The following is a 16688-nucleotide window of genomic DNA, read 5'->3' on the forward strand; positions in this document are numbered from 1 at the left end:
TATTTTGTGTGGTACCTGGGGTCATGTTTGGCTTTTAAAGGCGGTGGATTCCAGACTGTCCAAGCTCAGGAATGTGAAGGTTAGGCAATCTGGTGCACAGATGTGTGTGGAGGCTGTGGGTATTTGTAAAAGATCAACCTGTGTACATTTAGATTTGCTTTAGAACTGAATGACCCGATGCAAAATGTTTCCTGTTAGGGGGGGGGGACTCCTGTAGAGAGGTAATTTGATTTCAACTTGGGAAAAAAGTAGAGCTGAATCAGATGGACTCTGCAGGACAAATTAAATCACCACCACCCACACAGCCAATATTTGAAGGACAAACATATATAGGGAATTCAGATTTTTGTGTATCCTATTCACTGAAGGTGGGAGAGCAGCTATCTGCCTCTGGAGCTAGGAAGGAATACCACTGTGTTATTTAAGAACATGCAGCATGGTCCCATTTTTGCTGTATAGTTAAAAACATTAATTAACTATTAATGAAATACCATTAACCAAGGACAGTAGCCTTTGTAGCTTATCACAACAAGGCCTGGGTGCGGTTTACACATCGCTCCAGCCGCGCCTTTTCCTGTCACAACGGAACGGCTGTGCGTAAGGACGGCGGGTCAGCTGACAGCTATCAGAGGACCAGGAGGAAGGAGCGGAATTAGCGGGTGTGTGAACTGGGAACCTACTGGATCCTGACATAAGCTATATCCGAGGCCAAACGGGGAACGAAAGATTGGTGGCGTTCGTGAGAGAACTAGGGTAGGTTCATCTAAGTCGAGTCGGTTACACGTTTCTCGTCAAAATGATCAACTGTAGCCCGATAAGCGTTTCACGAAGCCGGTAAAACGGTTAACGTTACACACTCGGGGGCGATGCAAGCATTAGCAGTGTTAGCTGCCGCTCCGTTAGCTAACGTCAAGCTAGCAGCGGCAAGTAGTATAACGGAATATAGGCGGTTTTTTCCAAAGCATACAGCATGCAATGTATTAAATATTTTATGTTTTGGGGGGGCAGTCGGTGCTATAATTTCAAATTGTTAAGTTGTAAGTTGTCGATAATTAATAGTGTTGCATGTTAAATGGTCGTCAAACTGTCTGATTTTCTTTTCACCGGAAGTCCATTTAGCATTCCGCACAGCTCGACGCTGGATTGCTGAACATCACTGCCAGCTAGCCTGCTATCGTGAGCTAAATTAGCTAGCTACCTCTCACTCGGTCTATTCTCCATCACTTCGATCTTAGCTGAAGGTCAAGCCTTGATCAATCTTGTAGCCACTTAAGAACGCTTCAAATTAAGTGTGTCGAGGCAACATGTCCCTCACTTGTCAAGGAACAAATGAGAAAACATGAAAAATGTATGAACGATAGGAAATGGCCCGAGTGAGCAGACATCTTGACTTCGGCCAATAAACGGCGATCAAGCCCGCTCTGGTCTTGTGCACGGTGTATTCGGTCACGACCCGGCAATGTCCATATGTTTTTTTTACTGATCTTGGGCATATGATTGTGTTGTATACGTCCTCTGGTTACCGTGTGTTTAAGTTGTCTGGCCCCTGTCTTCGAGGAATTTCAAGCATGTCCTTCCAGAAGCTTCATTCTTAAATGACAAACTGCTATGATTTGTTGGTCTAAGCCACAAGCAAGCAACGCTCACAACTGCACTGCCTCTAGATGGATTATGCTGTTTTTAGGGTTTCATCTAACTTTGGATTTCATGTTCAGTCTAACCAGATCCAGACTGCTCTTGGTAGTAAAATGCCACCCAGTAAGAGCAACAGATTTGTAGCTGGCTACTTGGTGGCATCCTGCTTCAAACTGGTGGCTGCTAATCTGCTGTTAATCTTACTGTGGAAGGAAACAAGGATTTGTGTGTGTGTGTGTGTGTGTGTGTGTGCACATGCACGTAACAAATGAGTCAACACAGTGGGGCAGCTGCAGGGTATATTCAATTGGCAATAGAGTGTGAGTGTGTGAGACACACGGAGAAAGCGGATGTGAGGGACAAGTGCTTCCCTGTACTGTTGGTCACTCCCTCACTTTTCACTGCTTTCACTTCTCTTTCACCCATTTTTCCTTTCCCTGTTTCCTTTCTGCAATCTCTGGCTCTTCTCAGGCGGGGTTTGGTTTCACCATGGCCAGTTGGGACTGAGAAGCAGCCACAATGATCGGAGGATTGTTCATCTACAACCACAAGGGGGAGGTCCTCATCTCCAGGGTCTACCGAGATGACATTGGGTACGTTTCAATGGAGCAAAGCTGCTGTAACATTACTACATTTTGGGGGGACTTCATGTCAGTGAGACAGGCATGATCCAGCAGGGGTGGACAGGTTGGGATTGATTCTGAATGGATGAGAGAGGCTTATGGCCCTCTGTCTAGCTAAATAGTTACATTTGTCTGTCTTTTTTTTAATTTATTTTTTTATCTCCTCTAAAATGTGTTTAAAGAGTAGCTAAGCCAGGATTACATTTAGGATAATGTTAACCCTTAAACAAACAACACAATTTAGTAAATTTATATATATATATATTTAAAAAACAAAACAAAACAAAAACACTATTATGCACAATCAGGGAAAAAATAATGTCCAATATTTTTTATGTTGTATGAGGTAAACATTTGGTTCACTCGTGCTTATTAAACCACAGATTAAGTCCAAATGACCTCAGTGTTGATACAAGATGCACATTATTTATTTGTACCATATGGAAATTAGATAATGACAGCTGATATGATAATTAGATAATGACACCTTTTTTTTCTTCTTTCTCTCAATAAAGAAAATGATTTTCTTTGGTTTGGCATGGAGGGATGGGGAATACATAATTGCTTGGTTTAAAAAAAAAAATGTTACAATGTCTCCAAAAAATATATAGTTAGTGGCTCACTTTAAATTTGGAAGTAAAAAGAGACTTAAAACTAACAACTAAACAGAGCTGAGACATGAGCCTTTACAAAGACGCTGAAGATCTAGTGTTCGTGAAAAGGAACTTGTTCCCGCAGCCTAAGATGGACGACTAAAAACATGGCCACATTATATCCAGTGTAGATTATCAACACTGTAAACAATGTGGGTCAAGGTTTGGTACTTCACATGTGTCAGTGGAAAGGCTACATCTGCATAGATCCACATATCAGTGGACTCAGCTGTGTGGACAGAAGAATACGCTAAGTAATAAAATGCAAAGTAATAATAGGCTTAGATCTGACTTGCATACTGTCTGTCTGTCTGTCTTTCTTTCCTCTTCCTTATTTGCTTGTTTGTTTGTGACACGGTGATGTGATTAACCTGTAATGGACATACCACGTCTCCATGCATACACCCAATTATCACTTTCTGTTTTGTGTAAACCCAGCAACATCAAGATTGAAGATTGACTTTATTGTTTGATCTATTGAGTTTGTCTCGGGCACTTAACCCTTGATGCGACCATATACAACATGATACAAATACACTCCAACAAACAATAATCTGACCCTAAATGGTGTGTAATACACAACATGGTGTCACACAGTGCATATATTTTAACATTTCTAAAAAGAAAAAAATCACTTAGAGCTGGGCAAGATATCGTGATATGAGACTAGCTATCGTCTTAGATTTTGGATATAGTAATATCGTACTATGGCATAAGTGTTACTGTTGTTACTGTTGTAACTGTTCTATTATTTGCCTTTACCCACTTAGTCATTATATCTACATTACTGATGATTATTTATCAAAAATCTTATTGTGTAAATATTTTGTGAAAGCACCAATAGTCAACACTACAATATCGTTGTGGTATCGATATCGAGGTATTTGGTCAAAAATATCATGGTATTTGATTTTCTCCATATTGCCCAGCCCTAATAGCACTGCGGTGACAACAACTCTACAAATAAACTATCGGCAACAATAAATAAACGCAAATCACCATCATAAACTGGGCCTGTTCTGGCTTTTATCTGCTGCTATTTAAAAGCTTCAAAGGACACAGGAATAAATGAATTTTTGAATCATTCAGTGGTTGAGTTGAGGGCAGGCGGCTCTGCAGAACAGACACCAGTTCAGTGCCTTTTTAGATTTACACAGGGAGGGTTAGCAAGGTACAGTGAGTCAATTATTTGGGTACACAGCAGCAGTGCTGCGTCAGTAGGTAATTTTTGGTGTAGACCCTTAAGGCATTTTTAAAGATTTTATCTCAGTTTTTGCTGTAGGTGAAGGGTCCGAGGCACAGAGGAGACAGTGGATAAAGGCAGAAATAGTATTATTTTATAGTATATAAAAGAATAGTGTATGCGGAATTTCGGAGCTGTTCAGTGTAAAGCGTTGCATCAGCAGACAGAGACGGCATTAAATAGTCTTGTTTAAATTAGATGAATGCAAGGTCTGCAAGGTTTGGGACAGAATGACCTGTGTGTGCGAGGATCCCTTTCATCTTTTGTCCGGTTTCCAGGCAGCAATCAGTAATGTTATTGTGGTGGCTTCATTTTTGCTTTTTACTTTGTCTAGAAGTAGGCTACTGCCAGAAGCACAAATAATGTACAGCTGCTCGTCTCTGCCTCCTCAAACACAGCACATTGCGTACTGCAGAATAACAATGAATACATACTAAAAGGAAACCAAAATTTAATTCACTCCCCATAGGTGTAAAAAGAGAAAGGAGAAAGAACTGTCATTTTGAGACTTTCTTTAAGACCGCATATATATATATATATATATATATATATATATATATATATATATATATATATATATATATATATATATATATATATATATATATATATATATATATACAGAAAATCCCTTAAGTTTTGTCTGTACTTCTCCACTATGGCCACCTGGCATCAGTTGCTGTTGGTGAAGAGTAAACCAGAGTTATTATGTTGCTGCAGTGTGTGAGCTATAATGTTGTGTTGACATCTATGATCCCAATTGTTTTATATTGCAACAGAGCTTTTAGTTATACTGTAGCTGGAATAGGAATAGATCCACTTGAAATAATTAAGCTGTTATGGAGTGATACAAACGATCAATTTGCACTTGCCATGCTGTCATCACACACAACATAGACTAAAGAGCAGTATAGTGCTGCTGACTTGTTCCCGACATTCCGTTGCAATGATGGCGTCGTAATTAACCCCATGTTACTCATGATGCACGAAAATGTCTCTTGTGCATTTTTGTCTCTCTCCTCTTCTTTTACTTTATCCTATTTTTCCTCTCTATGCTCTGTATCACCATTTTCTTCCATCTGTTCATCTTGGCCCCTGTAGGAATAGGTAAGAGATGCTCCAACCTATCAAGCATGACCGTGTCCCCCCCCCCTTACCCTCTCATGGCCACCGATCAATGTCCCCCCTGAAATCCCCTAACTGCATGCCCATTGATTCCATAGTCAACTTCCTGGAACTTCCTCTAAGCATGAGTCACCTGTCATGACATTACAGTGATAAATAAAGCACCGGATACTACGATCCAACAGCCAGTCCAATCAAAGCCACCAAATGTAGCCACTACCAGAGCCCTTCAGTACTGATGCTCGTAAACAGCTCTACCACTTCTTAAGCATGTAGTCTGAGCATGGGAAATGATGGTTAATTTACTGCTCTCATCCTTTCTGCACTGGTAAGGTGTTCCTTCTTGTTAGTTGTGATATGGAAGCAGTTTCATGGACAAGGACGATATCGCGGCAGTCTCGTAGACCTATTGTACCTTTGTCCTCAGTCAATAGTCTCCACATTGAATTTCTGAACTTGCGAACGCAGATGTTGATGTTTTGATGCTTTGCAGACATGGTTTAAACTGTATCTTTTAAACGTATGTAACATCAACCAAGAAGGCTTCCACCGGTACTGTATGTCTCTAGTCCATTTGTTCTTCATTGTAGCATTTAAAAATGTATTTATTTTTATTTAACCAGGTAGGCCGTTGAGAACAGGTTCTCATTTGCAACGGCGACCTGGCCAAGAAAAGCATAGGCGTGCAAGACAACAAATAGTTTCACATTCAATACAGTACAAGAACATAGAATACACTATATGCATATATACAATATGCTACATAAAGTGCAGAATAAGTGGGCAATTACAAATGCCGGCACGTAGTGAGGTGCAAGTAAGTAGATGGATATGCAATATACATGAACAGAGAGTCTATATCACTGCTGAGATGGTGTAAAGAGTCAATAAACAGTCTGGTGGTCTAGTTAGTGAAGTAGATCAGTTGTAACACAGTGTATATGAATAGACAGTCTAGATAAATGCTGAGGTGTAGTAAAGAGTCAATCTACAGTTAGTGCAAGTTGCGGTCTATTAAGTGATGTAGATCAGTAATAACACAGTAAGCAGTAATCAGTCTATATAAATGCTGAATGTAGAGAAGAGACAATATACAATTAGTGCAAATGGTGGTCTAGGTAGTGAAGTATATCAGTAATAATACAATATGCAAGAATAGACGGTCTGTATGAATGCTGAGATGTAGTAAAGAGTCAATGTACAATTAGTGCAAAGTGTGGTCTAGGTGGTGATGACGATCAGTGATAACACAGTATACAAGAATAGACTATATCAATGCTGAGATGTAGTAAAGAGTCAATATACAGTTAGTGCAGATTGTGGTCTAGATAGGGAAGTAGGTTGGTGAATAGTGCAAATTAGCGTAAATAGATATAATAGTGCAATGCAGGTGAAGATGTGCATCTGTGCAACTATGCAATGGGGCATGACAGAGATAATGGAGTAAGGGTGTGCAAAAACAGTGGATGAAAGACGGGGAGCAGTTAGCACGTACATTGATCGGAAAGGAGCGCAGACAGACATGCTTTGAAGGCAGTTAGTTGGAGAAGGGTTTTGAGTTTCAGGGTTTTTTGTAGTTTCAGGGTTTTTTGTAGTTCATTCCAAAAAAAAATGGGAGCAATCACTAAGAGTGGTTAAATTGTTAACCTGCGGGCTTGGTACTTCTAACATTAATATGTTATTACGTTTTTAGATTTAGATAATGGTAGTCTTTAACATCAGTAAGGTCGACAGTTTGTGCGAGTTTAGACCTCCAGAAGTTCTCAGTAGGATTTGGTATTCCTGTCAGGACGTGCTGCATGCTCTGCACTAAGCCCTGTTCTTTCTAAATCCATATTAATCAGAGCTCCGTTTTCCCGAAGCATCATGGCACTAATGTATACACATTTAAGACAAACGACAGCACTTCAGAATCAGAAAGGGCTTTATTGCTAAGTAAGTTTTTTTAACACATACAAGGAATTTGTTTTGGTGTTGTTGGTGCACATCACACATTCTTTAGATGGAATATTAAACGATATAAGTATAGGTACAAACAATATAAGTATATTTACACAGTATGTATTAAGTTATAAATAAAGATATATAAATAAAAAATAAAGAGCAACTTCACAGACATTTCATCATTTTTATCAGTAGAACTGAATTCAAATGTAACCTTTTTTTTAAACTTTTTAAAATATAGAAAAAGTCCAACTTAAGATCCGATTTGGACCATACACGGTTAAAAGATCTTCATGTTCCCATGGAGTCCAGATGTTTATGATGCTGTTGCCTGGGTGTCAACCTAAACTCTCAGAGCCTACCCTCTCCCTACATAGTAATTATCGCCATTTACACAAAACAACGCTCCTTTTCTCTGTCTAAATGCACCAACTCAATAAATGCACCAACTCAACGGGTCCTTTTCCAGTTGGTTGGAAAATGTTTTGAGTATTGCTTATTCATAAAAAATGGGCGGATATGCTGTTGAGGTCTGGAGGGGTTGTTTATTTTGAGTCCATTGCAGAACAGGATATCAAACTCTGCAATATTTTCACACTATGTCACAGGGCGGGATAGTGTTAACAACGGTCTCACGGTTTGTGTGAAAGTCTAAAACAATTCTCTCCAATCCCAAACTCAAATGTCTCTCTCGTTTTTTTTTGTTTTTTTTTGTCTCCTCCTCCATTTCTCTCATCCTCCCTCCCCATCTCAGGCGTAACGCGGTGGATGCTTTCCGCGTGAACGTGATTCACGCCCGGCAGCAGGTTCGATCCCCGGTGACCAACATTGCCCGAACCAGCTTCTTCCATGTCAAGCGCTCCAACATCTGGTTGGCGGCCGTCACCAAGCAGAATGTCAACGCCGCCATGGTGTTTGAGTTCCTTTACAAGATGTGCGACGTCATGACGGCCTACTTTGGCAAGATCAGCGAGGAGAACATCAAGAACAACTTTGTGCTCATCTACGAGCTGCTGGACGGTAGGAGGCCATAATTGGGATGTTTGTGTGGGTGAAATCAATGGCATCCAAAATCTGAGCTAAATCTGAGGAATGGACTCGTCGTATGCAGTAGATCTTAAAGATGTTCCGATTCCGAGAACAGTATCTGAAAGGCCTCCGATACTGCCTAAAATGCTGGTATCGGAAAATACTGAAGTATATGCACTGATCCGATACCACTTAATTTAGCACGGAAGAAAATCTACTGTAAAGTAGTTTATGTTCTTTTTCCATTATGACTGAAAATGGATAATTAAGTTCTATGGCATTCATTGTTTGTGTTCATGTTTCACAAAAAGTTTAACCTGAGCCAGGCCGTACAACAAATATAGAAATAATATCTCATCCATATAGGGATAGTAGTATACAGATGTTAAAACATAATAAAATATATGACACTCTGGTATTGGATCAGTACTCTGTATCGGCCGATATGCAAGTTCAGGTATTGAAATCAGTATAATGGTATCGGACCATCTCTAGTAGATATTAATAGTGATGTTTTTTTTTTGTGTTTGTCCTTCCAGTAAACATTTTATAAATATAACGTCTCACTCAATCAGCACTGGTTCTTTTCATTGCTACATGTCCTAGTTTTTTCTCCTACCCGTCTTATCTCGTATCGACGGTTATCTGTTTGTGCTCATACAGAGATTCTGGACTTTGGATACCCCCAGAACTCAGAGACCGGAGCTCTGAAGACCTTCATCACCCAGCAGGGCATCAAGGGACAGGTCAGTAAGAAGCCTTTAGTCCCAAATGTAATTTAATTGTGTTGCGAGAACAAGGATATACACTCTACACTATTAGCTACACTTACTATATTACACACTGGCTATGTGGCGTGAGCGTGGCGCTTCTGTTGCGTGTCAGCTGCGTGGATTTTTCTGTGTCTTTACACACCAGAAACGTGTCTGACGCGGCGCTGCTGCTAGCCTTGTCTGTACACATGGATGTTTCCCATTGATTTACTGCACTCAAGCAGTATACTTCATGTTAAACATAAATATAGACTGATTTGATTACAGCAAAGACAACGTCGGCAGTATTGACGGAAAAATAGGCTACAGAATATTTCGTTCTGTATTGACAGGTGCAATATTAGAAAATCAATTTTTTTTTATTACATTTGTATCTGCATTTATATCAAAACCTAGAGACTTTGCCTGGAAACGCTTCCAACACGCTTACGTGTTGCGTGAAAAATAGGCGTTGGTTCTATTTCTAGCATGCACACATTTTTGAGCCTGAGACGTGCGTGTCACGCAGGCAGTGTGCAAGCTCTAACCTGTTAACATGGGAGCCGAAATATAAACGGACACGCCACGCAGCTGACACGCTCACGCCACGCAGCCAGTGTGTAGCCGGCCTTAACATCACAAGGTTGTAATGTTCAGTTTATGTTGAAACCGTTTTAGAGAGGTTTATATTCAACGTTCTGGGGATTTTAGAGACTGTAGTTTGTGTTGCTGTTGCACCATTGTATTGCATCATACTGCGATTTATGTACCTCATTTGTATTGGCGAGGGCAGAATAAACATTAGAAATACCTCTCAGTATATAACTAAGCATCTGGAGAATCATCAATGATAGGTGAGTGATAAATACTGTTTTATGTTTTTATGTAATAACCACACTGACAGTGAGTTAGGTGGAAATAATACAAAACACTGGACACAAACGTTATAGGAAGCCATTAGAGGAAAGCTGTAACGCTGGCATTTAGCTGCCAATCATCTCAACTGAACTGGTAAAAAAGTTAACCCCTAACCCTTTTCTGTTTTGTCTCTCCTTGTTCCCCACAACTGCCATCTTGGACACTTCATAATTCAGCACCAGGTAAACACACACACACACACACACACACACACACACACACTCTCTTAATGATCCCTTTTCATCGCCTGCTTTCATTTATACCACTTCTTTCATTGTCAGGCTGTCAGCCTTCTCCTTTTGTTGGTAGTGATACAGTTCCTCTCTGTGTGTCTCCCAGACAAAAGAGGAGCAGTCTCAGATCACCAGCCAGGTGACGGGGCAGATCGGCTGGCGTCGTGAAGGCATCAAGTATCGCCGCAATGAGCTTTTCCTCGACGTACTGGAGAGTGTCAACCTGCTCATGTCCCCACAAGGTCAGTGTATGTGGCCTCGCCAAACGGGGTGTGGGCTGCTCACATGAATGATTTATTGAAATGGTATCATTCAGGACAACTAGCTACAGACATAAAACCCAAAACTCTCTTAAATGGCGAACTACTCGCTTTGTTAATATTTTACATTTTTGGGTTTTTATATATATATATATATATATATATATATATATATATATATATATATATATATATATATATATCATCGTAGTTGAAAGACAATCTAACTACAAGGTCCATTTAGTAGCCGTTATGATGCTTTCGATCATATCTCACTATCTTCCTCAGCAGATGTGGTTGGAGGGAGTTCACAGTTTCAGCTACAAATGGAGAACATTAAGTGCTTCTCAGTTAAGAATTATTCAAAATACAGGCCTTTTTTTTTTTACTTTTGTGCTTAAAAACATTACTCCTAAAACACTTGAAAGTGAAAACAAATTCCAATTCCAATGATTTTTGGTAGCATTGTTACCGTTTTTGTTGACATTTGGGTCTTCGATTTTAACTTTTTAAACAGAGTCAAGTTTTCAGCAGAGTTAGAGTCCCCCAAAACATCAAGTGGAGGAAAATATGAACTGTAGTCTGGCCAGTTTTAGACTCCCAAAGACACATTATCTCCTGTCCTGTCCAGGCCAGGTCCTGAGCGCCCACGTGTCGGGCCGAGTAGTTATGAAGAGCTACCTGAGCGGAATGCCCGAATGCAAATTTGGCATGAACGACAAGATTGTCATCGACAAGCAGGGCAAGGGAGCAGCATCTGATGACGCAGGGAAGAGGTGAGTGACACAACAAGCAGACCAAATTTGAATATCTGAAAATCAAGCGTATTCTGATAAGTGAGGCTGTTTTTGCAATCCGTTTCTTTGAGAACGGTGCTTTTTTTAAAATGATTATTTCCATCTTGAAAACCCTGACAAGGAAATTCATTGTTGAGTCAAACTTTAAGAGGCCACCATGTCTGTTAGCCCCGTGTCTTTGTTATGAGTGTTGTCTTGCTGTTTACAACAAGGCAGGCTTTACAATTTATTTTTTTTAATTTTTTCTTTCCTTTTGGATGCTTCTCTCCTTTCTTTCCCTCTCTCTTTCTTTTCTATGTGCTGTACCTCAGTGATTTAGGGGGAGGAAGGTACTGTACTGACAAGTATCCTCACCTTCTGTCACTTCAACACATAAACACACACACACACACACCTGTCTTGTCTAAGCCCTTTAGCACGTTTAGAATCATCTCATGCACTCGATACAAATCAAACACGCCTTGTGTACATCTCGGTGGTTGTTTCTTTATTTTGTGGAATGGTTTGTTAGTTTTTGTTACACCACCTAACATCTCACAGGGACTGTTTGTTTCATTGCACAATAGTGTCATTAACCTCCACTGGGTTTTTATATCTTGGTACTAGTCTAGCAGTTCAGTGTCACTATTGCTGTTTTTCCACTACGTGGTACCTGCTCGACTCGCCTTTTTTTGGTTTTCCATTATGAAAAAAAGTCCCTGGTACCTGCCAACAGGTACTTTATTTAGTATCCCCTCTGTCGAGGTTCCAACCGAGCTGAGGCGATACCAAAAGGTGACGTGAAAACCTGCCGACTACTGATTGGTCGGAGAGAATGGTCACTAATCACTGCGTCATCATTGTTAGCGACAGACGAGGGTGTCCTGAACAAACCCGCCATTTTTTTTGTTTTGTTTGTTTTTTTGCTGCCTCCAGCTAGCCTGACAAGCCAGACCCACATCAAGATGTTGGGTCTGGGAACTCACCATTGGCAGGGCTCAATCCGAGGTTGTCTTTCAAATTCCCTCTGCACGCAATAGGATAGCGCTACAACCAGGCAGAGCAACGAAGAAGGTAGAGGAGCTAGTTGATAGGTTAAACTTTTGCCGTATCCAGTCGGCAGAACTCCGAACACATCTTCCTTTCTTAAGAATGATTTCAGTGCCGTTCTTTTCTCAAAGTAAAGCTTAACGCCAAGTCTTCCAGAAGACCGCTGTTCCCAGCAGCAGCAGCCATAAGCCCGCCCACCGACTCTAAACACGATGTGATTGGCCTGACCAGAGTTTGGCCTGAGACATTTGCTTGTCTAGATTTCTAGGCTAGCCTCCAGCTTCTTTTGAAGCGAAATTTTTCTTCAACAACAAGACACCTTCCACGTTCGCTATGACGACCAGCCACGCTCACCTCACGCATGAGGCGGTACTAAATCTGCAATGGAAAATTGGCCGAGTAGAGTCGAGCAGGTACCATGTAATGGAAAAACGCCACAAGTGTGATTTCATATTATTATTATTATTTTTTTTTGTATGGACAGTAATTGAGGGAGAGTGTGTTATATTGGAGAATTGGTATCATATTTATTAGATATAGTTAATGATAAACAGGTGAACTAATGTTGTTTTGTCGTGTGTGTGTGTGTGTGTGTGTGTGTGTTCGTTCCTCTCCCAGCAGTGGGAAGCAGTCCATAGCCATCGACGACTGCACTTTCCACCAGTGTGTGCGCCTCAGTAAGTTTGACTCGGAGCGTAGCATCAGCTTCATCCCCCCCGATGGAGAGTATGAGCTCATGAGGTCAGTAGATGGGTTTTTGAAATCTTTGTAAAATCTTTTGTTTAGGGCTAGATACCGGTTCAGTACTTTTTTAGGCACCGACCCAATTGCCTCCCCTTAGTATCGAAAAATGTCTCTTCATTTAATACCAAAGTTACCTAAGGAGTAAATCTCATCAGCGTCAGTGAGCCAATAAGCATGCAGCATACTTCTACCAAGATCTTTATAAGGCTGCTGATTGGCTGTCTAACGTTACACGTCGTAGAGACACGCAGGAAAACCTCCACATTACACACGTAACGACGGGGCTCACGCAGTAGGAGCTGAAAGATAAATAATTGGGGCTGAAACGATTCATGTTTATGTATGTTTAATGTAGGCCTTAGTGTGAGGTTGATGTCATTTCAGAAAATGTTTTCTTTAAACATTTTTCAATGTAATATGGCACTTAAATGCACTTCATATGTTTAGTTTTTGGAGAGATGATATTGTAAGCAATGTAGGCAACAAAATGTAGCTTTTTACGGAAATTTAACCAAACTATTGTTTATTATTGCTCTTCAATAAAACAAAAGTATTTCTTATCCGATTAATCGATGGAATAATCGGTAGAATACTCGATTACTAAAATAATCGATAGCTGCAGCCCTATAAATAATAAATATAAGATTTTTGCCATAATGCATTTTATTTTTGTGTTAAAATGGATTTTATAAAATTGGTATAGTTCACTAACCGGTATCAAAGTCACGGTATTGGTACCGGTATCAAACAGCCCTACTTTAGTTCATTATTAGGCTGTCCTGACAAGAGCCGGATGTGTACACAGGCACTCAGGGCGTGAGTGAGACTTGTGCAAACCACATTAAAGCCATAGGACATGCGCTAGTTTGTGTCCACATGGGCCATTCTATCTTGAAATAAATAGTTTTAAGAAAGGCATGGATGAACACTGAAACCATGAAATGGTTGTGTACGGTTTATAAAAACATCATTTTGTGACAATGAAACCACTTCTTCCCCTTCTTGCAGGTATCGCACCACTAAAGACATCATCCTGCCGTTCCGAGTTATTCCTCTGGTCAGGGAGGTTGGCCGCACTAAACTGGAGGTTAAGGTGGTCATCAAGTCAAACTTCAAACCCTCGCTGCTGGCCCAGAAGATCGAGGTGAGCTCTTATCAAATTCACGACGCCGATAGATGCAAACTGCCATTCGCAGCACACACACAGCTCCTAATTTACAAATTGGTCCATTTTCCTCTGAGACACTCTGGAACCGTTCTATTAAGTGTCTATTAAGCTCCTAACTGGCCGCAAGTAAAAGGCAGAACAGGCCTGCATGACGATGGAGATTTGGAGATTTGTAATTGTTGTACTTGTGATCTCTCTTTTTTAATTTATTTAATTTATTTTGGGTTTAACTAATGCATTGTATAACACCATGTTGGGTTTTATACACCATCAGGACCATAGTACGGTCTGTGGTATGGTATTGTACAGTATCTGTTGTTTGTTTGTCAGCATGGGTTAAGTGCCCAAGACAAATTTCCCACGATTTGGGACAATAAAGTTTATCTTGAATTCTGAAATGACGTGTGTGAAGTGTGACTGCTTTTTAAGATTTAAAAGTTTTTGCTCCTCTTCATTATCAACTCCTTAGGTGCGTATCCCGACGCCCCTCAACACCAGCGGCGTGCAGGTGATTTGTATGAAGGGAAAAGCCAAGTACAAGGCCAGTGAGAACGCCATTGTCTGGAAGTGAGTAGTAGCTCTGCCCATACGTTCATGACATGCAACCAACATCGCTTGCTGTATGCTCTGTGTCAAGTTACTGATTAACAGCTGTTCTAACCTCTCACCCGTGATTCCATTCTGTTCTGTAAACCTATTTATTGTAAAGGTTTTAAAATGGGGTTCCTTGTTGCTGTGTAGGATCAAACGCATGGCTGGGATGAAGGAGTCTCAGATCAGTGCTGAGATCGAGCTGCTGCCAACCAACGATAAGAAGAAATGGGCCAGGCCTCCCATCTCTATGAACTTTGAGGTCAGAACACATTAATAGTTTAGAGTCTCTGCCCTTCTTAAAGTTTGTTGAATCCAAAACTAAAGTTAGTTGCAACAATGTTTCCTAATAGGGCTTTACTGCCTGCTTAAATCTGAGATATTTAAATGTACAAAAGTTCTGTTCAGCTTTGCATTTAGCATAGTAATAGTAGTATTACTTGTTTGGTTGCATAGTAGCATAGCAACCAAACAAATGGACCATGGATTAAATGTGATCCCAGTATCAGTCATGCAAATCACAACATGCTTGCTGTTTCCTCATATATACACACACACACACACACACACAGACATTTCCTGCTCAGAGCTCGCTTGATTTTCACACCCACTGTAAGAACCGGCGACTTGTGTGGCCTACAGCTCCCAGCCTGCCCCAACACGTCCTAACCCTCCTCTTCTCGTCTCCGCAGGTTCCTTTTGCTCCCTCTGGTCTGAAGGTGCGCTACTTGAAGGTGTTTGAGTCCAAGCTCAACTACAGTGACCACGACGTCATCAAATGGGTGCGGTACATCGGCCGCTCGGGCATCTACGAAACGCGCTGCTGAAGTTGAACTCCCTTCAGGCAGCGAACTGACCACTTTCCTCCCATATTTCCTGTTTTTTCTTCTGCCCCCTTCCTTTGTCTCTCTCTCTCCATCCCTCAGTCCTTATAGCTTCTCTCATACACCCCACACCCACCACCCCCTTCGCACCTTCCTAAGTAGGTGTTGGAGATTGAATTTACATCGTAAAAGTGAATATGATATAATGCACAGATTATATGCAAAATGTGAACCATTGTATCATATATATCTTCGTAGTGATGAGTAAACCTGTAAACCAACTGGTGTCCGAAAGGAAAAAGACAAGTGATGCAGACGTGGACCAGGGGGAGAGGTCTGGAGGCGCCTTTGGTGTCTTGGGGGGGGGGGGTGATCTCTTGTGTTTATTCAGTGTTATTATTCCACTATCTACTCTCAAGTTAGAAGTCCCACAAGTCCTTTAGGTTAATCCCTGGTAAGATGATTTGTTGTGGTTTAAATGAATCCCGCTGTAGTTCCTGTGTATGAACTCCTGTCTCCGTAGAGTCTGCCCTTTAAATCGAGATGCATTGTCTGATTCCGTATTGTAGGCTGACTGATATTTGATCTGTTTTATTCTTTTGGGAACGATCATTTGAATCGAAAGTCTCAATTCCAAGTCTCTTACGGGTAGTTGGTAAAGAGAAGGAATCAATAGTGACCAAGCTGTTTTTGTGCTATCTGCAGAGTTTCTCTCCCTTGCTATTTTTCCACTATTAGTTTTACCAGCATTCACTGAGTAAAGTTAAAGCATAGCGGAACACTCTGTCATCATCCCGTTAAGCTAGTTTGTGACCCAAATGTCCTGTTTCCGAAGCACCAAGATCTTCTTTGTCACACTTATTTGTTTTGTTTCAAAGATGCTTTGGGGAAATGTGGCACTGGGAGAGTGTGTTTGCAGTGAGGTGAGGTCTCCCCCTGGTGTTTGTCTCGTCACTGTCTGCTTCATGTTTGTAGCCCTGGTGACCGTTCTGTCCAATAAAATCTGACTATGTAACCAACCCTCTCTGGTTTTTGGTTTTTGTTTGACTTATATTATTTTCAGTTGTCTTTACTCTATTGTATCCACCATTTCCTCTCGATGTCTAAGATGGAGGGGGGG

General features: G+C 40.9%; 1 protein-coding gene across 1 annotated transcript; it reads left to right on the top strand.

The window, feature by feature from the left end:
- The first annotated feature begins 602 nt into the window (after positions 1-602).
- LOC144526213 (AP-2 complex subunit mu-A-like) lies at positions 603-15759 on the top strand. Its single transcript, XM_078263515.1, has 13 exons — positions 603-753; positions 2107-2228; positions 7978-8243; positions 8916-8998; positions 10099-10104; positions 10262-10397; positions 11047-11191; positions 11524-11541; positions 12863-12982; positions 13994-14129; positions 14623-14720; positions 14895-15006; positions 15437-15759. The coding sequence occupies exons 2-13, from the start codon at positions 2155-2157 to the stop codon at positions 15569-15571; spliced, it is 1329 nt and encodes a 442-aa protein (XP_078119641.1). The 5' UTR covers positions 603-753; positions 2107-2154; the 3' UTR covers positions 15572-15759.
- Positions 15760-16688: the final 929 nt, after the last annotated feature.

Source organism: Sander vitreus, chromosome 12 (assembly GCF_031162955.1).
Source record: "Sander vitreus isolate 19-12246 chromosome 12, sanVit1, whole genome shotgun sequence".
Lineage (NCBI taxonomy): Eukaryota > Metazoa > Chordata > Actinopteri > Perciformes > Percidae > Sander > Sander vitreus.

Bases quoted from the DNA above. Each gene is read 5' to 3' on its own strand.
- LOC144526213 (XM_078263515.1), top strand. From the start codon at position 2,155: ATGATCGGAGGATTGTTCATCTACAACCACAAGGGGGAGGTCCTCATC. The intron at 8,244-8,915 runs GTAGGAGGCCAT...GTGCTCATACAG, and splicing joins CATCTACGAGCTGCTGGACG to AGATTCTGGACTTTGGATAC. The intron at 15,007-15,436 runs GTCAGAACACAT...TCGTCTCCGCAG, and splicing joins CCATCTCTATGAACTTTGAG to GTTCCTTTTGCTCCCTCTGG.